General features: G+C 39.4%; 3 protein-coding genes and 1 long non-coding RNA gene across 6 annotated transcripts in view; 2 read left to right on the top strand and 2 right to left on the bottom strand.

The window, feature by feature from the left end:
* LOC121647509 (zinc finger protein 2 homolog) overlaps nucleotides 1-249 on the top strand; it is an 8,297-nt gene extending 8,048 nt beyond the window's left edge. Inside the window, exon 4 of the mRNA XM_041997024.1 lies at nucleotides 239-249. The gene's annotated coding sequence lies outside the window, so the exon portion shown is untranslated. The remainder of the gene's footprint in view (nucleotides 1-238) is intronic.
* The window catches only part of LOC121647512, a 26,963-nt gene extending 17,927 nt beyond the window's left edge, over nucleotides 1-9,036 (top strand). Inside the window, exons 2-3 of the long non-coding RNA XR_006011855.1 lie at nucleotides 955-959; nucleotides 8,758-9,036. This is a non-coding gene — a long non-coding RNA (uncharacterized LOC121647512). The remainder of the gene's footprint in view (nucleotides 1-954; nucleotides 960-8,757) is intronic.
* On the bottom strand, nucleotides 214-4,411 carry lmod2a (leiomodin 2 (cardiac) a). 2 transcript variants are annotated; one of them, XM_041997026.1, is made up of 3 exons: nucleotides 3,981-4,411; nucleotides 2,338-3,480; nucleotides 214-404 (listed from the first exon to the last, which is right to left on the bottom strand). In XM_041997026.1, exons 1-3 carry the CDS (start codon nucleotides 4,248-4,250, stop codon nucleotides 384-386), a joined length of 1,434 nt encoding a protein of 477 aa, XP_041852960.1. In that variant the 5' UTR covers nucleotides 4,251-4,411; the 3' UTR covers nucleotides 214-383. The 2 variants fall into 2 exon arrangements, with proteins under 2 accessions (XP_041852960.1, XP_041852961.1); XM_041997027.1 differs by having other exon boundaries at nucleotides 2,338-3,474.
* On the bottom strand, nucleotides 5,651-14,795 carry asb15a (ankyrin repeat and SOCS box containing 15a). 2 transcript variants are annotated; one of them, XM_041997022.1, is made up of 9 exons: nucleotides 14,748-14,795; nucleotides 14,262-14,418; nucleotides 13,691-13,822; nucleotides 11,882-12,040; nucleotides 11,533-11,778; nucleotides 10,677-10,848; nucleotides 9,450-9,993; nucleotides 7,014-7,167; nucleotides 5,651-6,926 (listed from the first exon to the last, which is right to left on the bottom strand). In XM_041997022.1, the coding sequence occupies exons 2-9, from the start codon at nucleotides 14,401-14,403 to the stop codon at nucleotides 6,769-6,771; spliced, it is 1,707 nt and encodes a 568-aa protein (XP_041852956.1). In that variant the 5' UTR covers nucleotides 14,404-14,418; nucleotides 14,748-14,795; the 3' UTR covers nucleotides 5,651-6,768. The 2 variants fall into 2 exon arrangements, with proteins under 2 accessions (XP_041852956.1, XP_041852955.1); XM_041997021.1 differs by lacking the exon at nucleotides 14,748-14,795 and having other exon boundaries at nucleotides 14,262-14,718.

Genomic DNA, 14,795 nt, shown 5'->3' with positions numbered 1-14,795 from the left:
AAGCCTACATCCCTTTACTTTCAGAATAAGTAAATGAAAACAAATGTTTCTTTTGAAAAATTAAGACTTTTTTCTCATAAAAAGCCATCACACTGCTTGTAGGCAGATACACATGCCACTAAGTTCTGAAAACAACCTTTTTATCAAAGGTGTTACAAATTACATTACAGAGACCAAATAAAACGTATCTCGGTTAATATACTGAGTTTATTTCTCTATATACGTGTATTTACAGTAGGTTCACACACAGTAATAAAATAACGTATTATTTGAAGCCTACAGACATGCTACTCCATGTGTTCCCAAAATGAAGATTAAAAGTAGTGATGGTGATATAAAATCTCAGGTCAAAGATCAGCTCAGGTGTGTGTCAGTCGGGCAGCTCAGGTCTGAGGTAGATCCACCTGAAATAGCAAAAGACATAAACGTTCATGAGTAGCAGACCTAACGACAACGAATGAATTACATTTTATTTAAATGATTTTCTGATAACAAATAAGTCAGCACAAAATGTATAAAAATAAATGGAAGTCTGTTATGGTAAATGATCGTTTCATTATACTAAAATACAAATTAAATTAAATTAAAACAAATATAGATCTGGCCATCTCTGCAAAGGTTTCACCCAGTCTGGCCCTCCAGTGTTCCACCTTCTTCTGTTTTATCATCACATTTGCAGTTTATGTTTCCCCTTCTGAATGATGTGAACAGAAGCAGAAACACCTTATCTAAAATTAGACTAAAATGCAGTCATTGCCACAAGTCTTAGTTCTGTTTTTACAACAAAAACGAATGTCAGACCCAATGTGTGGCAGACACCTGAACGCGAGGATCAACGAACTTCATGCGTCACCTCGTCTTCCCTATTGTTCCCCAGTAGAAGCTGCAATAGCATAAAGATCAGACCAGAAATGGATGCCAAGAAACAAATCTAAAATAGAATAAATGTCACAGTAACAGTGTGAGGAATTAACAGTTGTTTTGATAAAAGCAGATTTTTTTTTTAAGCAAACAGCAGTCTAGATGAAAGAAAAGTTACCGTGCAGATTTCATGCATAGGCGCATGAGAAAAGAAATGTTTTTAACCTGGATTTAAAAATGTCTACATTTGGTGAAAGTTTAATCTCCACTGGCAGTTTGTTCTACTTGTTTGCAGCATAACAGCTAAATGCTGCTTCTCCATGTTTAGTCTGGACTCTGGTCTGGACTCTGGTCTGGACTCTGGTCTGGACTAGTTGACCAGAGTCTTTGGATCTAAGAGCTCTGCTAGGTTTATATTCTCTGAACATATCACAGATGGATTCTGGACCTAAACCGTTCTGGGATTTGTAAACTAGCATTCGGGTTTTAAAATCTATTCTGTGCGTGACTGGAGGCAGGTGGAAAGATTTTAAAACAGGTGTGATTTTGGACTCTTCTTTTCTCATGATTCATTCAAGACAACAAAATACCGTAACGCCCTAATAAGTCCAGAGTTCTCTTTTCTCTTAACTTTGTCCATTAATCTTGTTTATCAGGAGTTAGTGTACATTTTTTGCAATTCAAGTATAAATTTAAGATAAAAAACAAAACAAAAGGAAAACCAATCCAGCTTTTGCAGTAAAAAAAAATACTTATGAGTTAAACTTTCAGACCATCCTGCAACAAATTCCTTTTAACACAGCTGACTAACTCATATTTAGGTTTCCTGGTTTGAGATACACACCTGCTTTCTTGCTTCAGCTCATTCTCTTGAGTTTTCAGTTTACATGCCAGTGCTGTTGCCACCTTCCATACCTGCCATGTAAATTGACTCATGATTGGTTAATCTTTCTTGGTTTTTGTAATTTTTCCAGCTGCTGTTAGGAACTGTTCGACTATTATAGCCTGATCTTTTGAGTTTGACCTCTTGAACTGTCTCTGCATTGGAGGTTCCAGAAACATTGCAGCCTAGCAACAAACAGGTTTCTCAACCCTGGAAACCAATATACATTGATGATGATGATGTGAACACATTGCTGCATGCAAATAAAAGACTAAACATGTGTTGATAAAGTTTACAGCTTCAGTTTGAAACTGTCTTTTAACCAAGATGGAAACCAAAACAATATTTTTTAATGCAGCTTGTCTGCTGTTTTCCTAAAGACTTACCAACCTCTCACTCTTATCAAACAGCTGTGAAGTCAAACTATTTATAATCTGTGACACAGACAGTCTGCTGTGTGATGACAGCAGGCTTTCACACAGTGGGGGTCTAATGATTTTTAAAGTATAAATCATGTCTGTGATGCAGCAAAGCAAAATTGCCCCAAACCACAATCATAGATTAGTCAGTGGCAGACCGGTGTGAAGTCTTACCCTTTTTAAGGAGCTGACACTGCTCCCTCGAATTGCTGCCATCAGGTCGTCATGGGTTGACCTCAGTGGTGGCTGCAGGTTAGGGTGTTCATCATGTCTCTTCTGCAGTGACGGCTTCAAGGAATTCTTTAGCTCTTTGAAAATAACTGCACTCTCTTTTTCGTTAGAACTGTTCTTTACCTTCTTCATCTTGGGTTTCCTCTGGTGCAGCTGAGCCTTTATGCTGCTTGAGCCTTCACGCTGTTTGACCAATTCAGCAATCTTCCTTGTTGGTGGTTCCAGAGATGTAAAAGAGGGATTTCTCCTCTGTTGTGAGGAATTATCTAGTGGTTTGTTTTCTGGTGAAGTCTCTGTGGGAGACGGCACAGTTTTCTTTTGTTGGAGTCTCCTCTGTCGCTGCTGGTCCTGGTTACGCGTCAGAATGGTGGTTGCGGTCATTCTCGGGCCCGGCAGATCAAACTGGTAACCAAGCTTGAGCAGAGTTGTGTTTTGGCTTAGTAACTGGACCATCTCCATCTCCACCTTCCCTCCGAAGATGTGTCGCTGGTTGTGAAAGCGAAGTTCCACAAGCGTGCTGTTGTGTTGAAGCGCTGCAATAAGAGCCAGGATACCCTGACCTGACACAAAATTTGACTCAATGTTGAGGTTTTTGATAGAGTGGTTTTCAAGGAGCATCTTGGCGATGGCAAAGGCAACCCTGTCATCAGCGTGGGTATTAGCCAGGCTAAAAACATGGACATGATTGTTTACACACAGGGCCTCTGCAAAACTAAGCAAAGTATCCTGGGGGATGTTGTCAATGTTGTTGAGATTAACTTCAGTCATGTTGGGATCATTGCTTAGAATTTGCTCCAGAGCCTTGCTGATAACAGTGGGGTTCACACTTGGGCTTTCAGGGGTCACACCCAGCTTTTGGCTTGTGGTCTCAGTCCTCCTCAAGCCTTTTGACAGCCCACTCCACAGGGATTTTGTACAGTCATCTCCCCTTTCCATTTCATCTTCCTTTGCACCTCTTCTGTCAAACACACATTTTTCAAATCTCCTTCCCTTGTACAAAATTGTTTTGCCGGCTCTGTCCACAGCCTCACAGACATCAGTGGTATTCACTAGAGTCAAGCTCTTATCTGGTTCTCCCTCCTGTAGCTGACAGAACAGAAAATTAGGTTGACCCTGACATTCTCCAGCCCCTGCTCTTTAATTAAGGACCCCCTCCAACACCAGCAGACAGTCATTAATGCTGGCATTTCTCAGACAGTCTATATTTTTAGACCGTTGTCCAGCAACACAGTCAAGTAAAGTGGATACATGTGATGTGTCTAAGGACTCTCACTTTGGTCTGAGTTTAAAAAGCCTCATCAAAGTCACTTTCTTCATATCTCTGACAATCATTCAGTCAATATTTGCCTTTAATCTTATTTAGTCCAAAAAACAGAACTGCAGTGAGTCTAACCCAGACAATAAATTACCATTAAACCACACAAGAAGCTTGAAAAGGTGAACAGAGCCTCAGGATCACAAAAATAAAAATAAAAATAAAAATAGCAGTACTATAAATTAGTTTCTCCACTGATTCGTTGAACAGCAGATGTGACATTTACACTCTTGGTGTTGTAAAAAAGATTATTGTTCATGTCCCTGCTCACCTGAACAGCCCTGGACTCCACCTTCTCTTCCAGCTCATTTTTTGTGTCCTCCCAATATTTCAGCAAAGCATCTCTATCAAACGTCATCGTTGGATCTCTGGTGGTCTGGTCTTTCTGCCTCAGACCAATAGGGATATTGTCATCAGGGTCCAGATCAGCCAGCTCCCTCTCCAGCTCTTGGAGTTCCTCAGAGGACAGTGTGGCCAGGAGGTTATCTTCATCCACCTCCTCGTACTTATCGAGCTTTCTGCGGTACCCAAAGGTACTCATAGTCCAACTTAGGTTGCAAGACTTGTAAGATTTTAATTCTTCTTTTCTTGTTTTTATAAGTTCCAGTTGATAAAATCTTCCCTAGGTTCTTCTCACTTCATTTAATTTGTTCTGTAACTTATTTTCTATTAGATTGCTTAATATAAAGGATGCTGTACGTAAAAGACGAATCCACATTTATCTACTGGATCCAGCTTCCAAAGAACTCTGGCAGGAGAAAGGGGAGGGCTGCCATGCCTCTGATGGGCCTGTCTTTATTTAGGATGTTGAGGTCAAGGGATCAATGAGATAAGCTTACTTCAGGAATGTGAGCCCTCTTAGTGCCCTGTGCTGGCAGCTAATGAGGGACTTGTGGTTTGAATGAATGGAAGTTGTTGATCAACATCAGAGGCGAAGCTGGGCAGGGTTATGTAAAGTGTCAGGACAGGCAGACACAGCCTGGTTGTGGTGGTTTTGTAGAACCACTTGTTTTCCCTGCAGGATGATGGGAATGTGCAAAATGCAGGTTTGGCTCACACTGTAGAGATGCAACACAAGACAGTGTTGCTGTTTACAAACATGTAATAAGAATTATCTCAGCAACAAAATTATGTAGGACATAATCAAAACGTAGAAGAGCAGGAATCCAACCCAGTTAAAGGCTTTCTAGAAAACAAAGGAAAAGAAAGGACCAGGTATTATAAACTGCATTAAAGACATTAGGCAAGGCAAGGCAGTTTATTTGTACAGCACATTTCATGTACAGGACAATTCAAAGTGCTTTGCATAAAACAAAGACATTACAGATATTTAGAAATAGTAAAAGACAGCAACACATAATCACAATAAAATAATAAATTACATTAAAATTATTAAAAGCAAGATAAGTTAAAAAGTTACTGTGCAGATTTCATGCATAGGCGCATGAGAAAAGAAATGTTTTTAACCTGGATTTAAAAATGTCTACATTTGGGGAAAGTTTAATCTCCGCTGGCAGTTTGTTCCATTTGTTTGCAGCATAACAGCTAAATGCTGCTTCTCCATGTTTAGTCTGGACTCTGGCCTGGACTAGTTTACCAGAGTCTTTGGATCTAAGAGCTCTGCTAGGTTTATATTCTCTGAACATAGCACAGATGTATTCTGGACTTAAACCATTCTGGGATTTGTAAACAAGCAGAAGGGTTTAAAATCTATTCTGTGACTGACTGGAAACCAGTGTAAAGATTTTAAAACTGGTGTGATGTGTTCAGATCTCTTAGTCCTGGTTAAAACTCTAGCAGCAGCGTTTTGGATGAGCTGCAGATGTTTAATGCTCTTTTTAAGAAGTCCTGTTAAAAGACCATTACAGTAATCCAGCCTACTGGAGATGAATGCATGGATGAGTTTCTCTTGGTCTTTTTGGGAGACTAAACTTTTAATTCTGTTGATGTTTCTGAGCTGGTAAAAAGCTTCTTAGTGACAGCATTATCATAAATATAAAGACAAAGTTTTTCAATTTCAATGATGTGAAACCTTTCGAATGTAGGATAAATTATTACAGTTTACATTCTAATGTTTATAAGCCCTATTTGGTTATAATTTTTATTCCAATTTTTGGGATCATAATGTAGGCCAGATTGGTAGGTCAGGGTCCTTTTAACTGAATTGTTTCAATATTGAAGCTTTAAACCAGCATTCTTTTAATATTGATCTGTTTTTGTTGTCACAAATGAGAACGGGTAATCTGCTGCACAGGTTTCTGCTTCTCATGAACTCAGTGGTTGGTCATCTTTTCCAGGTTGTGCACATTTCACAAGAAGAAAGGCTTCACTGCTCAGTGTAAGGCGGAAGACACTGCTGTGGTTTTCAGTGTCAACATGTCACACAGGAAACGCTTCTTCAGCTGTGAGGGAAAGTTACATTTGTTCAAATACCTGAAGGAAACAACAGTCAGACAGCAACGGATGGAGCTGGCTTTTGGGAGCCAGCCACAGAGTTGCACCAACGTTTGTATTTGTGTATCGTCACCAAAGACTGCTGGGTGAAAAAGAGCCAGTACAACGAGGGATTTACGACCAGGCTTTAGCTGAAAGGAGGGTCTGTTCCTACAATCAAGGGTTGCATTTCCGCACTACAAGCTGTAAATAAAACCGAATAAGTTGTCTGTTTTGTTTTGATAGTTAGTGTGTGAGCAACGGTCAAACTAAATGAACCCACACTTACTTTACCTGATCGCTACCAGCAGGTAACACACATGTAATGCTGACCAGAAAGTTTATTGATAGAAGGTAAAGTCTTGCATCTATTTGAATGTTCTTTAACTATACATGTGTTTTAATCAGTGATCAAAAATAGATTTGAAAAAATTATTCCTAAGTAACTTTATGAATGAGTTACAATTCAAATTCACTAAGTAAAAATCTTACTTCTAACTTGGTTAAATAGGTCATTTGTTAGTCAATTTTTTAATATAAGCGCTGATATAGTATACAACACAGTGATCTTAGATCTTAGATCAATCTTAGATATTTAAGAGTTTTTAGGATCAAGACTTCCATCCTCATTCCTCTCTACAAATTATTTTGCTGTACAGGTCATTCTCCTTGAACAGCAGGTAGTCCTTCAGTCTGTTGGGCAGCTGGATGGACTTCAGGCTGCTGCAGTGCAGATGCTTCCTGATCACGACTCTGCTCAGATGAGACAGAGAGCGCGGGTTACCTGGATCACAGAGAACAGCAGATTTTACAAACCGTGCTTTTTCAAACAAAGAAGGAAGAGCAGGTACGTTCCCTGCAGGTAACTCACAGGTGGTTCTGCAGATGTCAGGCCACTCTTTGTGTTTTTTCAGCATCTTTGCCAGTTTGCCGCAGAGAGAAACTTGGCCAACATATTCAAGGAGGATTGACACAATTCTGCCCACCAGGTTCACCAGCCAGGAGACACCAACAAAGTCACAAAACTTAAGGACAGAAAAATTCAAATGATACAACAAGTCAAACTGTTTGAAGACATCTGGAAAAAAAACAACAGCTAATGTCACTTTTAGAATTTGTATCGCATGAATTTGGCTAATTTTGGCTAATAAGAAGACAATTCCTAAAATATTATTCTTGAATTAAGAATGGGAATTTGATTTGGCAATTTTTAAAGATTAATTCTATTCTTTTTATCCAGTCTTTGGTAGAATAACATGAGCTTTTTCTTTCCTTCTTCTTCTTCTTTTTTCAAACAATCTGTTTATTGCAGGTTTTTCTCAGAAGTAACAAAGCTTGATGTTCCTGTGACTACAGTTGCATATATTATTCAGAAATTTAAGATCTATGGGACTGTAGCCAACCTCCCTGGACATGGCAGCAGGAGGAAAATTGATGACAAATCAAAGAGACGGATAATACGAACGGTAACAAAAGAGCCCAGAAAAACTTCTAAAGAGATTAAAGGTGAACTTCAAGCTCAAGGAACATCAGTGTCAGATCGCATCATCCGTCGTTGTTTGAGCCAAAGTGGACTTTGACCAAGGAGGAACCATTGTTGAAAACAAACCATAAAAAAGCCAAACTACATGTTGGCAAGCTGCAAAGCTTCTGGAAGAATGTCCTATGGTCAGAAGAGACAAAAATGTAACTTTTTGCCAAGATACATCAGCTCTATGTTTACAGACAGAAAAATGAAGCATATGAAGAAAAGAACACCGTCCCTACTGTGAAACATGGAGGAGGCTCTGTTATGTTCTGGGCTGCTTTGCTGCATCTGGTACAGGGTGTCTTGAATCTGTTCAGGTACAATGAAATCTCAAGACTATCAAGGGATTCTAGAGAGAAATGTGCTGGACAGTGTCAGAAAGCTTGGTCTCAGTTGCAGGTCAGGGGTCTTGCAACAGGAGAGAGGAAAGCACTGGACTATTCTAAAGTGGCTTCTATGAGCCCTGACCTAAATCCTATTGAGCATCTTTGGAAGGAGCTGAAACATGCCGTCTGGAAAATGCACCCTTCAAACCTGAGACAACTGGAGCAGTTTGCTTATGAGGAGTGGACCAAAATACCTGCTGAGAGGTGCAGAAGTCTCATTGACAGTTACAGGAATCATTTGATTGCAGTGATTGCTTCAAAAGGTTGTGCAACAAAATATTAAGTTAAGGGTGCCATCATTTTTGTTCAGGCCTGTTTCATGAGTTTATTTTATTTACATAATTCTGTTGAAGCATGGTTGATAAGCAATGTCTGACTTTCATTGGTTAGATTTAATAGACTTTTTATTTATTTTTACTTCTGTCAGATTTAAGTTACTTCTGTGACCATTGTGAGTTTTTCTTTCATTAACCGAAGGGAACCAACAGGTCTGTACATGTGGAGAGACTGTATAACCCTGATTAAATGTTAAATATGAGAGTTTCTCACCAGGTTCTGCTCAAAGTTGAACAGTTACACAATGTAGGGTTACCACAGCAATTCTTCTGCTCACTGCTCAGTATGTGAGAATGAGAGAATGAGAGATCATTGCAGCCCACTTGTTTTAGTGGAGCTACAAAAGAATGCAGATACACTACCAGTTACAAGTTGGGACATATTGTCCAATTAGATTCAATAGTAAAGTGTGTCCAAACTTTTGGCTGGTACTGTATCTGCTATATGTGCTCCAGACCTCATGCAGAGATTACCTGAGGAGCTAAGTAGCAATAACTCAGGCAGATAGCTGTCCTTCCTGTTCCTGGTTCTGCTGAAGGAGGTTTTCTTTCATGTTAAAAGTTTTCCTCTCAGCTGTCTCTAGTGCAGCTCAGGATGGAGGATTGAATCAAACAGAAGATTCAATGCAATCTACTGGTTTCTTTAGGTAGGTAATTTTTTATTGACTGGTTTATATGAATATAATTATTGTAAACTGGACAACTGTAGATCAAATAATGGATTTATTTAATGTGATTATAACTGGACTACAAAGTAAATGACTGAATTGGACTGTGTCTGTAAAAGTGCCTTGAGATTACTTGAACATGAATTGTTGCTATGCAAATAAAGCTGAATTGAATCCAGTCTGTAGAAAAATACTGTGATTTCAGTGCTATTTTTCATAAAGTGGCACCTCCTATGAGCTTTGATATCAGTTTCAGAGTATTTAGTGTTGTAAGAATCCATGTTTAGTAAGAAAAGTAAAATAAAATAACAGCATCTGGCCTATACCTGGAGTTTCTATTAAACTCTTTTCTGAATAGATCTATGATAATTATAAATAAAAGAAACTCACAGTAACTTTTGTCTCTTGATCTTGTGAGTGCCCAGACTCAAAAAGGTCATCCCAGATGTCACCATGATCACAACAGAAACACTTCTCTGCATCGTAGCCGTTGTTGAGCAGCAGCCTCAGCATCACCTCGTCCTTCAGGCAGTACTGCAGCGCTGTTGGAAACACTGTGTTGTTCACCACCGTGAAGTAGCAGTTCACATCAGCTTCCGCTGCCAGCAGCAGTTTTACAATCTCATAACGGCTGGACCTGACTGCCACTAGGAGACAATTTAAAGGGTCCAGATTTGGTTTTGCCCCCATCTTCAGCAGTATCTCAGTACATGTAGCATCTCCATTGCAGACAGCAAAGTAGAGAGGGCTTCTTCTCATGTCTCCATAGTTTTCAGACATGTGAGGGGCTAAAAGTGCATTGACATCAAACCCTTTTTCTAGTAGAAGTTCGAGGCAGTGGGCATGGCCTCCATCTGCAGCTGAGTGAATGGGACTTTGACCGGACAGCCGCAGCGCTCGTCGAGTGGTGATCGGGATCAAAATCCTTAAAGCTCTGAGGAAGAAAAATGATAAATTATTTGATGAAATCAATCAGAAACAAGGCTTAAAAATTGGATATAACTGCTTCTCAGCATGTGGATGTAGAAGAAACCTTCCATGCAACATATCTCTGATGCAGCTTAATGAACCAGAAGAAATTATGTTTTTCAGGAATAAGAAAACTGTTGCAGTTCAGGGACACTTAATTAAATATGCATAGAAAGTCTCGCGGATCAATCATGCATTTCAAATAGTTATTTTTCTTTTAGATAAGTCATTATAAGTTTAAACAAGAAACATAGCAGAGCACACAATAACAACCCCTTCCCTCCCCCCACCCCGCAATGACAGTTATCTACACACAAGATAAAAATTTTATTTATTTTATATTCCACTTATTCCAATTCAGGGTTGCAAGGAAGCTGGTGCCTATCCCAGGAAATTAGCAGGGAAGAGGAAGGGTATACCCAGGACATGTCTCCAGTCCATCATGGGGCCAAAACAGAGAGACAAACAACCACTCACACATTCACTCCTAGGGAGAAATGGACCAATTAACCTGACATGCATGTCTTTGGACTGTGGGAGGAAGCTGGAGTACCTGGAGATAACTCATGCATACACAGGGAGAACAACTCCATGAGCCAAAAGCTTGATGATCATCAGGCTGATGCTATGGAACGGCAACCTACTCACAGGTAATGTCCTTCATACGCAGCTCGATGGATGGGCAGCTGGGAGCTCAGGTTGCGGATGTTGGGATTTGCTCCGTGCTGCAGCAGGATGTTGACACAGTCTGGATTCCCTGTACCTGCAGCATCATACAGGACACTGTCGCCATTGGGCGCCTGGGCATTCACATCAGCACCTTAATCACAAAAGGAAAAGATTTAATGCAATGGCTCGTCTGGCAGCTGAAATATTCCTATAAGAGATATTTTATAAGCACATCTCCTGTTTTGTGCATAAAGATGAAGTTAGGGTCTCACTCAGCCTTTGAAGAAGCTGCACATTCTTTGTGAAGTCTAAGATAATAAACTTGATTTGTTGTGATGTTGACATTTCAAAGTTATGACTCTAGCAACTGTAAAAGCACCATGGTCTTTGATGGATATCCCTTTTTGCTAAATCACACAAATGTATTGTATGACTGTATTATTTTCCAGAAAGATCAACATTGTTCTGTGCAAAACAAAGAATACTGTACAAGGTATACTCAGCCTTTGACTATAAAACATCATTTGAAACATAACTCAAGTGTAAAAGCTACTTTTTTAAAGCTGAATGCTGAAATTTAGAGGAGCAGAAGAACAAGCTATAAACTAATTCTCTCATTTAATTGAGTGAAACATCAAATCATTGTCCATCAAACTGATGTGATGCTGTATCATAATCAAACTTCTGATTGACAGCCCTAATAGAAAAGAAATCTGACTTTTAGTCCCTGTGTAAAAGACTAGTCTTTAGTCTTCAGTCTTGAAATATACTTGAAATGAAAATGTGAATTAGTGCAGTAGTTAATGTAGCTGCTATGTGCTTGTATATAGCTCACCGTGTTTGATGAGGAGCTCCATGACGTCAGGATGACTGTACTCTGCAGCAATGCCCAGAGGAGTCACTCCATGCTGGTCTGGCTCTGTGACTTGACCTCCATTCTGCAACATCAGCTCCATAACGTGAACACATCCGGCCCTGGAAGCTTCATGCATGGCCGTCCACTTTTTCAGACACACCTGCTTCACTTGAGCACCCCCAGTTATCAAACTGGAAACTATCTGAGGAGATCCAGCTCTGACTGCTGTGGGAGGAAATGAGAGGAGGAGGAAGTGATGATGAGAGAGGACAAGCTAGGTTTCTTCTTCTTTATTTTCCCCTTCTCATGTCAGTGTCATGGTTCTGACCTAAGAGCAGAGGGGATTCTTTTTTGCTGTTGGTGGTGTGAGGAGAAGCTCCATGTGCCAGCAACATCTTGACATTTTCCACCAAACCAGCTTTCACTGCCAGTGTCAGAAAGGTTTCCCCCTCCAGAGTCTTTTCCTCCAGGGTCAGGCTGAAAGATGCTGAAGAAGATTTTTAAAAGGTTTCATTTTATTTCACGAAACTCACCTCTAAAACAACACTCTGAAACTTTTTTCACTTTTATTTCAGCACACACTGACAGAATAAATTTGCAGATGAAGTCAAATATATTTAAAACCTCGTGCAATGTTGGACACTAAGAATCATTGGCAACATGTTCAAATAATCATCAGATTGGATCATGAGACTGACCGACTCCATCACCCCAGTGTGAGTGGAAATAAATACATTGAATTGAATGATCACTTTTTTAATTTTCTGGATGATCAAATCCATATATTTCACATATAAAACTCTTAATGAAGAAGCTCCATTAGAGCTTTAAACTTTGCAGTAGAGAATTCTTGGTGCCCTGCGGAGCTCTAACCTCTGTCTGAGGTGGCTGCTCTACCGAGTCAGCGAAACCCCACCCCAAGCATTGCTTTAGGTCCGGCTTGATGACTCTGGGGACTCCTGGGGGACGTCCATGATGTAGGTTACTGAGCTCTGCTCCCTCTTGTATAAATGTAAGATATTGTTTTCATTGCTGTGTTTCTCTTCTTCTTTCCCAGCAGTCATCCTTGGCTGACCCTTCTTTCCTGTCGACCCCCAATCAGTTGAAGCAGATCTGCCCCTCCTGAGTCTGGTGCTACTGGAGACCAGTCCGTTTATCAGTGGTCATGTATTAATGTAGTTTTTCATAATGAAATACAATTCATATAAAATAAAAAATTACAAGATTTGACACAAACTGATGTACAAAACAATTTCTTTACAGGGTAGCTTATATAATGTTACTTTACTAATATGATAGTGGTGGTTGTTTCATAACAAGATCGCGTACTAAGCTGGTTGCTTTAAATGCACAAAAACTTTAACACATCACAATGCTGAAGATATCACTAAGTAAAAGCAAAGCTGTCTCCAAGGCAAAGAGTAGCTATTTAGGGACATATACCATACAGTAGCATGACCATATTAGTGTTCTTATACAACTCCTGGAAACACTTATAGAATTACCACTCTGGTTGTTTATTACACAAATCACTGGTATGAGACAGAACTATTTCACCTAACAGCTGAACCTTCTGGGCTGCTGTCTGCTCTCTCTTCTATATTAAAAATACTTTTAAAAAATCAAATTGCTAATCTAGTAGAGGAAAAATATTGCAATCACCAGCGAAGAAGGAAAATGGGATATCATGAACCAATAAACAAAACACCGTAGTTTTTTCAGCTCCTCTGACGTTTATGACGGCTTTTATTCTGCGATATGTCGACTTCCATCATCCACTTTGCAAAGTAAAATCATATCAAGGAACTTTAACCTTCAATTTCCACAATTAATTTGAACTTTAATAGAGATCTGAAGTGTTTGATTGCTGGCCATTTCCATTAAGTTCTAAATTATTGTCTAAAGAATTGTTTTAGTGCTATTAGCTCCATGGCAACATGCATTATCATCCAGAAAATATCTCATCTTTAAGAAACCATTTTCAGTTGATGGACTAAGAAGTGTCTAAGATCTCAACGTGTACCTGTACTGTACAGGTAATGACTGCCATCTCCTTTAATTGTGAACCTGACATAAACTGTGTATTACCTCACCTCATTTCTGTTGTGTGAAACATAAGCTTGGACATCTTACCCACCATGCAGCACTGTCTCCAGGACGGGGACGAGGGGTTGGACCGCCGCTCTGTGCAGAGGATACCACCCGTTCTCATCTGCCTGATTGAAGGCTGCTGGAAAATCACAGAGCTCCTGCAGAGCCAGCACGTCCCCTTCAGAGAGCGAAAGTTAGTTAATTATTTTCAGTGGTTTTAACACGTCAGCCCAGTTAGGATGAATTATATCTGTTTTATGCCAGTGGTTATTTAAAATTCTCATTTGTCATCAGTGCTGCTTAGTTATGCTTCCGCCATGTTGTTCTTCATTATCTTTATTATGTTATTATATATTCTTTATGTATTATGTCGTTGTACTTTATTGTTAGTCCATCTAAAGATGGAAATAAGTCATTGGTTATAATCTTGCATTATTTTATTTTTTTATTTTATTTATTTATGTTTTATAAAAACAAAATAATAATCTTGCATTGTTTACATGAGAATGTACAATAATATGCCTAGTCTCTATTTATAAAATTAATAAATAAACAAAAATCTCCTAAAGTTTGGAAAAAGTGGACAGCGTGGAACCAACCGTACATCAGGACTTTACCTTGTTTAATGGCTCGTACAAGCTCTAGATCTTCACTTCTACATGTGGAAATGGAATATTCTTTCTGGCATGACTCTTGAATGATCAGCTGAACGTCGTGGTCCAGAAACTCATCTTCATCCATGCCATCAGCTGCATCCATCCCTCAGACATTAAACTGGCAGAAACATGTAAAACTCAACTTTACAGGAAATCAGCCCATCCATGTCCAAAATGCTGATCCATTCATGATATTTGGGTGATTGACTGATTTAAGTCTAAAAGTTTTGCTGTTAGAAATGGCCATGCATGACTGTGCGAACAGGACAAAAGTGCAATGCTTGTTTACAAACACATGTTGAGTACCTGAGGTCAAATGCAGGATATATTTTTAGTAAACAGTTTCCTTCAGCTTCTTTGACCTTTGCTCTAACATCAGCAGCTAAATATTCCCATCGGAACTACCACTGAAACAAAGATTAAATGGGATTAATGTGTCTGCCTCACCTGTTAAATGTGTCAGTGTTGGAGTCAAAGATCGAAGCAGGAGCAGCA

This window comes from Melanotaenia boesemani, chromosome 10 (genome assembly GCF_017639745.1).
Source record: "Melanotaenia boesemani isolate fMelBoe1 chromosome 10, fMelBoe1.pri, whole genome shotgun sequence".
In the NCBI taxonomy this organism is placed as follows: Eukaryota; Metazoa; Chordata; class Actinopteri; order Atheriniformes; family Melanotaeniidae; genus Melanotaenia; species Melanotaenia boesemani.
This window is presented reverse-complemented; position numbering and strand designations above follow the sequence as displayed.

Coding starts and splice junctions, on each gene's coding strand:
- asb15a (XM_041997022.1), bottom strand. CDS start 14,403: ATGGATGCAGCTGATGGCATGGATGAAGATGAGTTTCTGGACCACGAC. Junction 13,823..14,261: donor TGTACGAGCCATTAAACAAG/GTAAAGTCCTGA, acceptor CGCTCTCTGAAG/GGGACGTGCTGGCTCTGCAG. Junction 6,927..7,013: donor TGACATCTGCAGAACCACCT/GTGAGTTACCTG, acceptor TCTGTGATCCAG/GTAACCCGCGCTCTCTGTCT.
- lmod2a (XM_041997026.1), bottom strand. CDS start 4,250: ATGAGTACCTTTGGGTACCGCAGAAAGCTCGATAAGTACGAGGAGGTG. Junction 3,481..3,980: donor TGGAGTCCAGGGCTGTTCAG/GTGAGCAGGGAC, acceptor CTGTTCTGTCAG/CTACAGGAGGGAGAACCAGA. Junction 405..2,337: donor GTGTCAGCTCCTTAAAAAGG/GTAAGACTTCAC, acceptor TTGCTATTTCAG/GTGGATCTACCTCAGACCTG.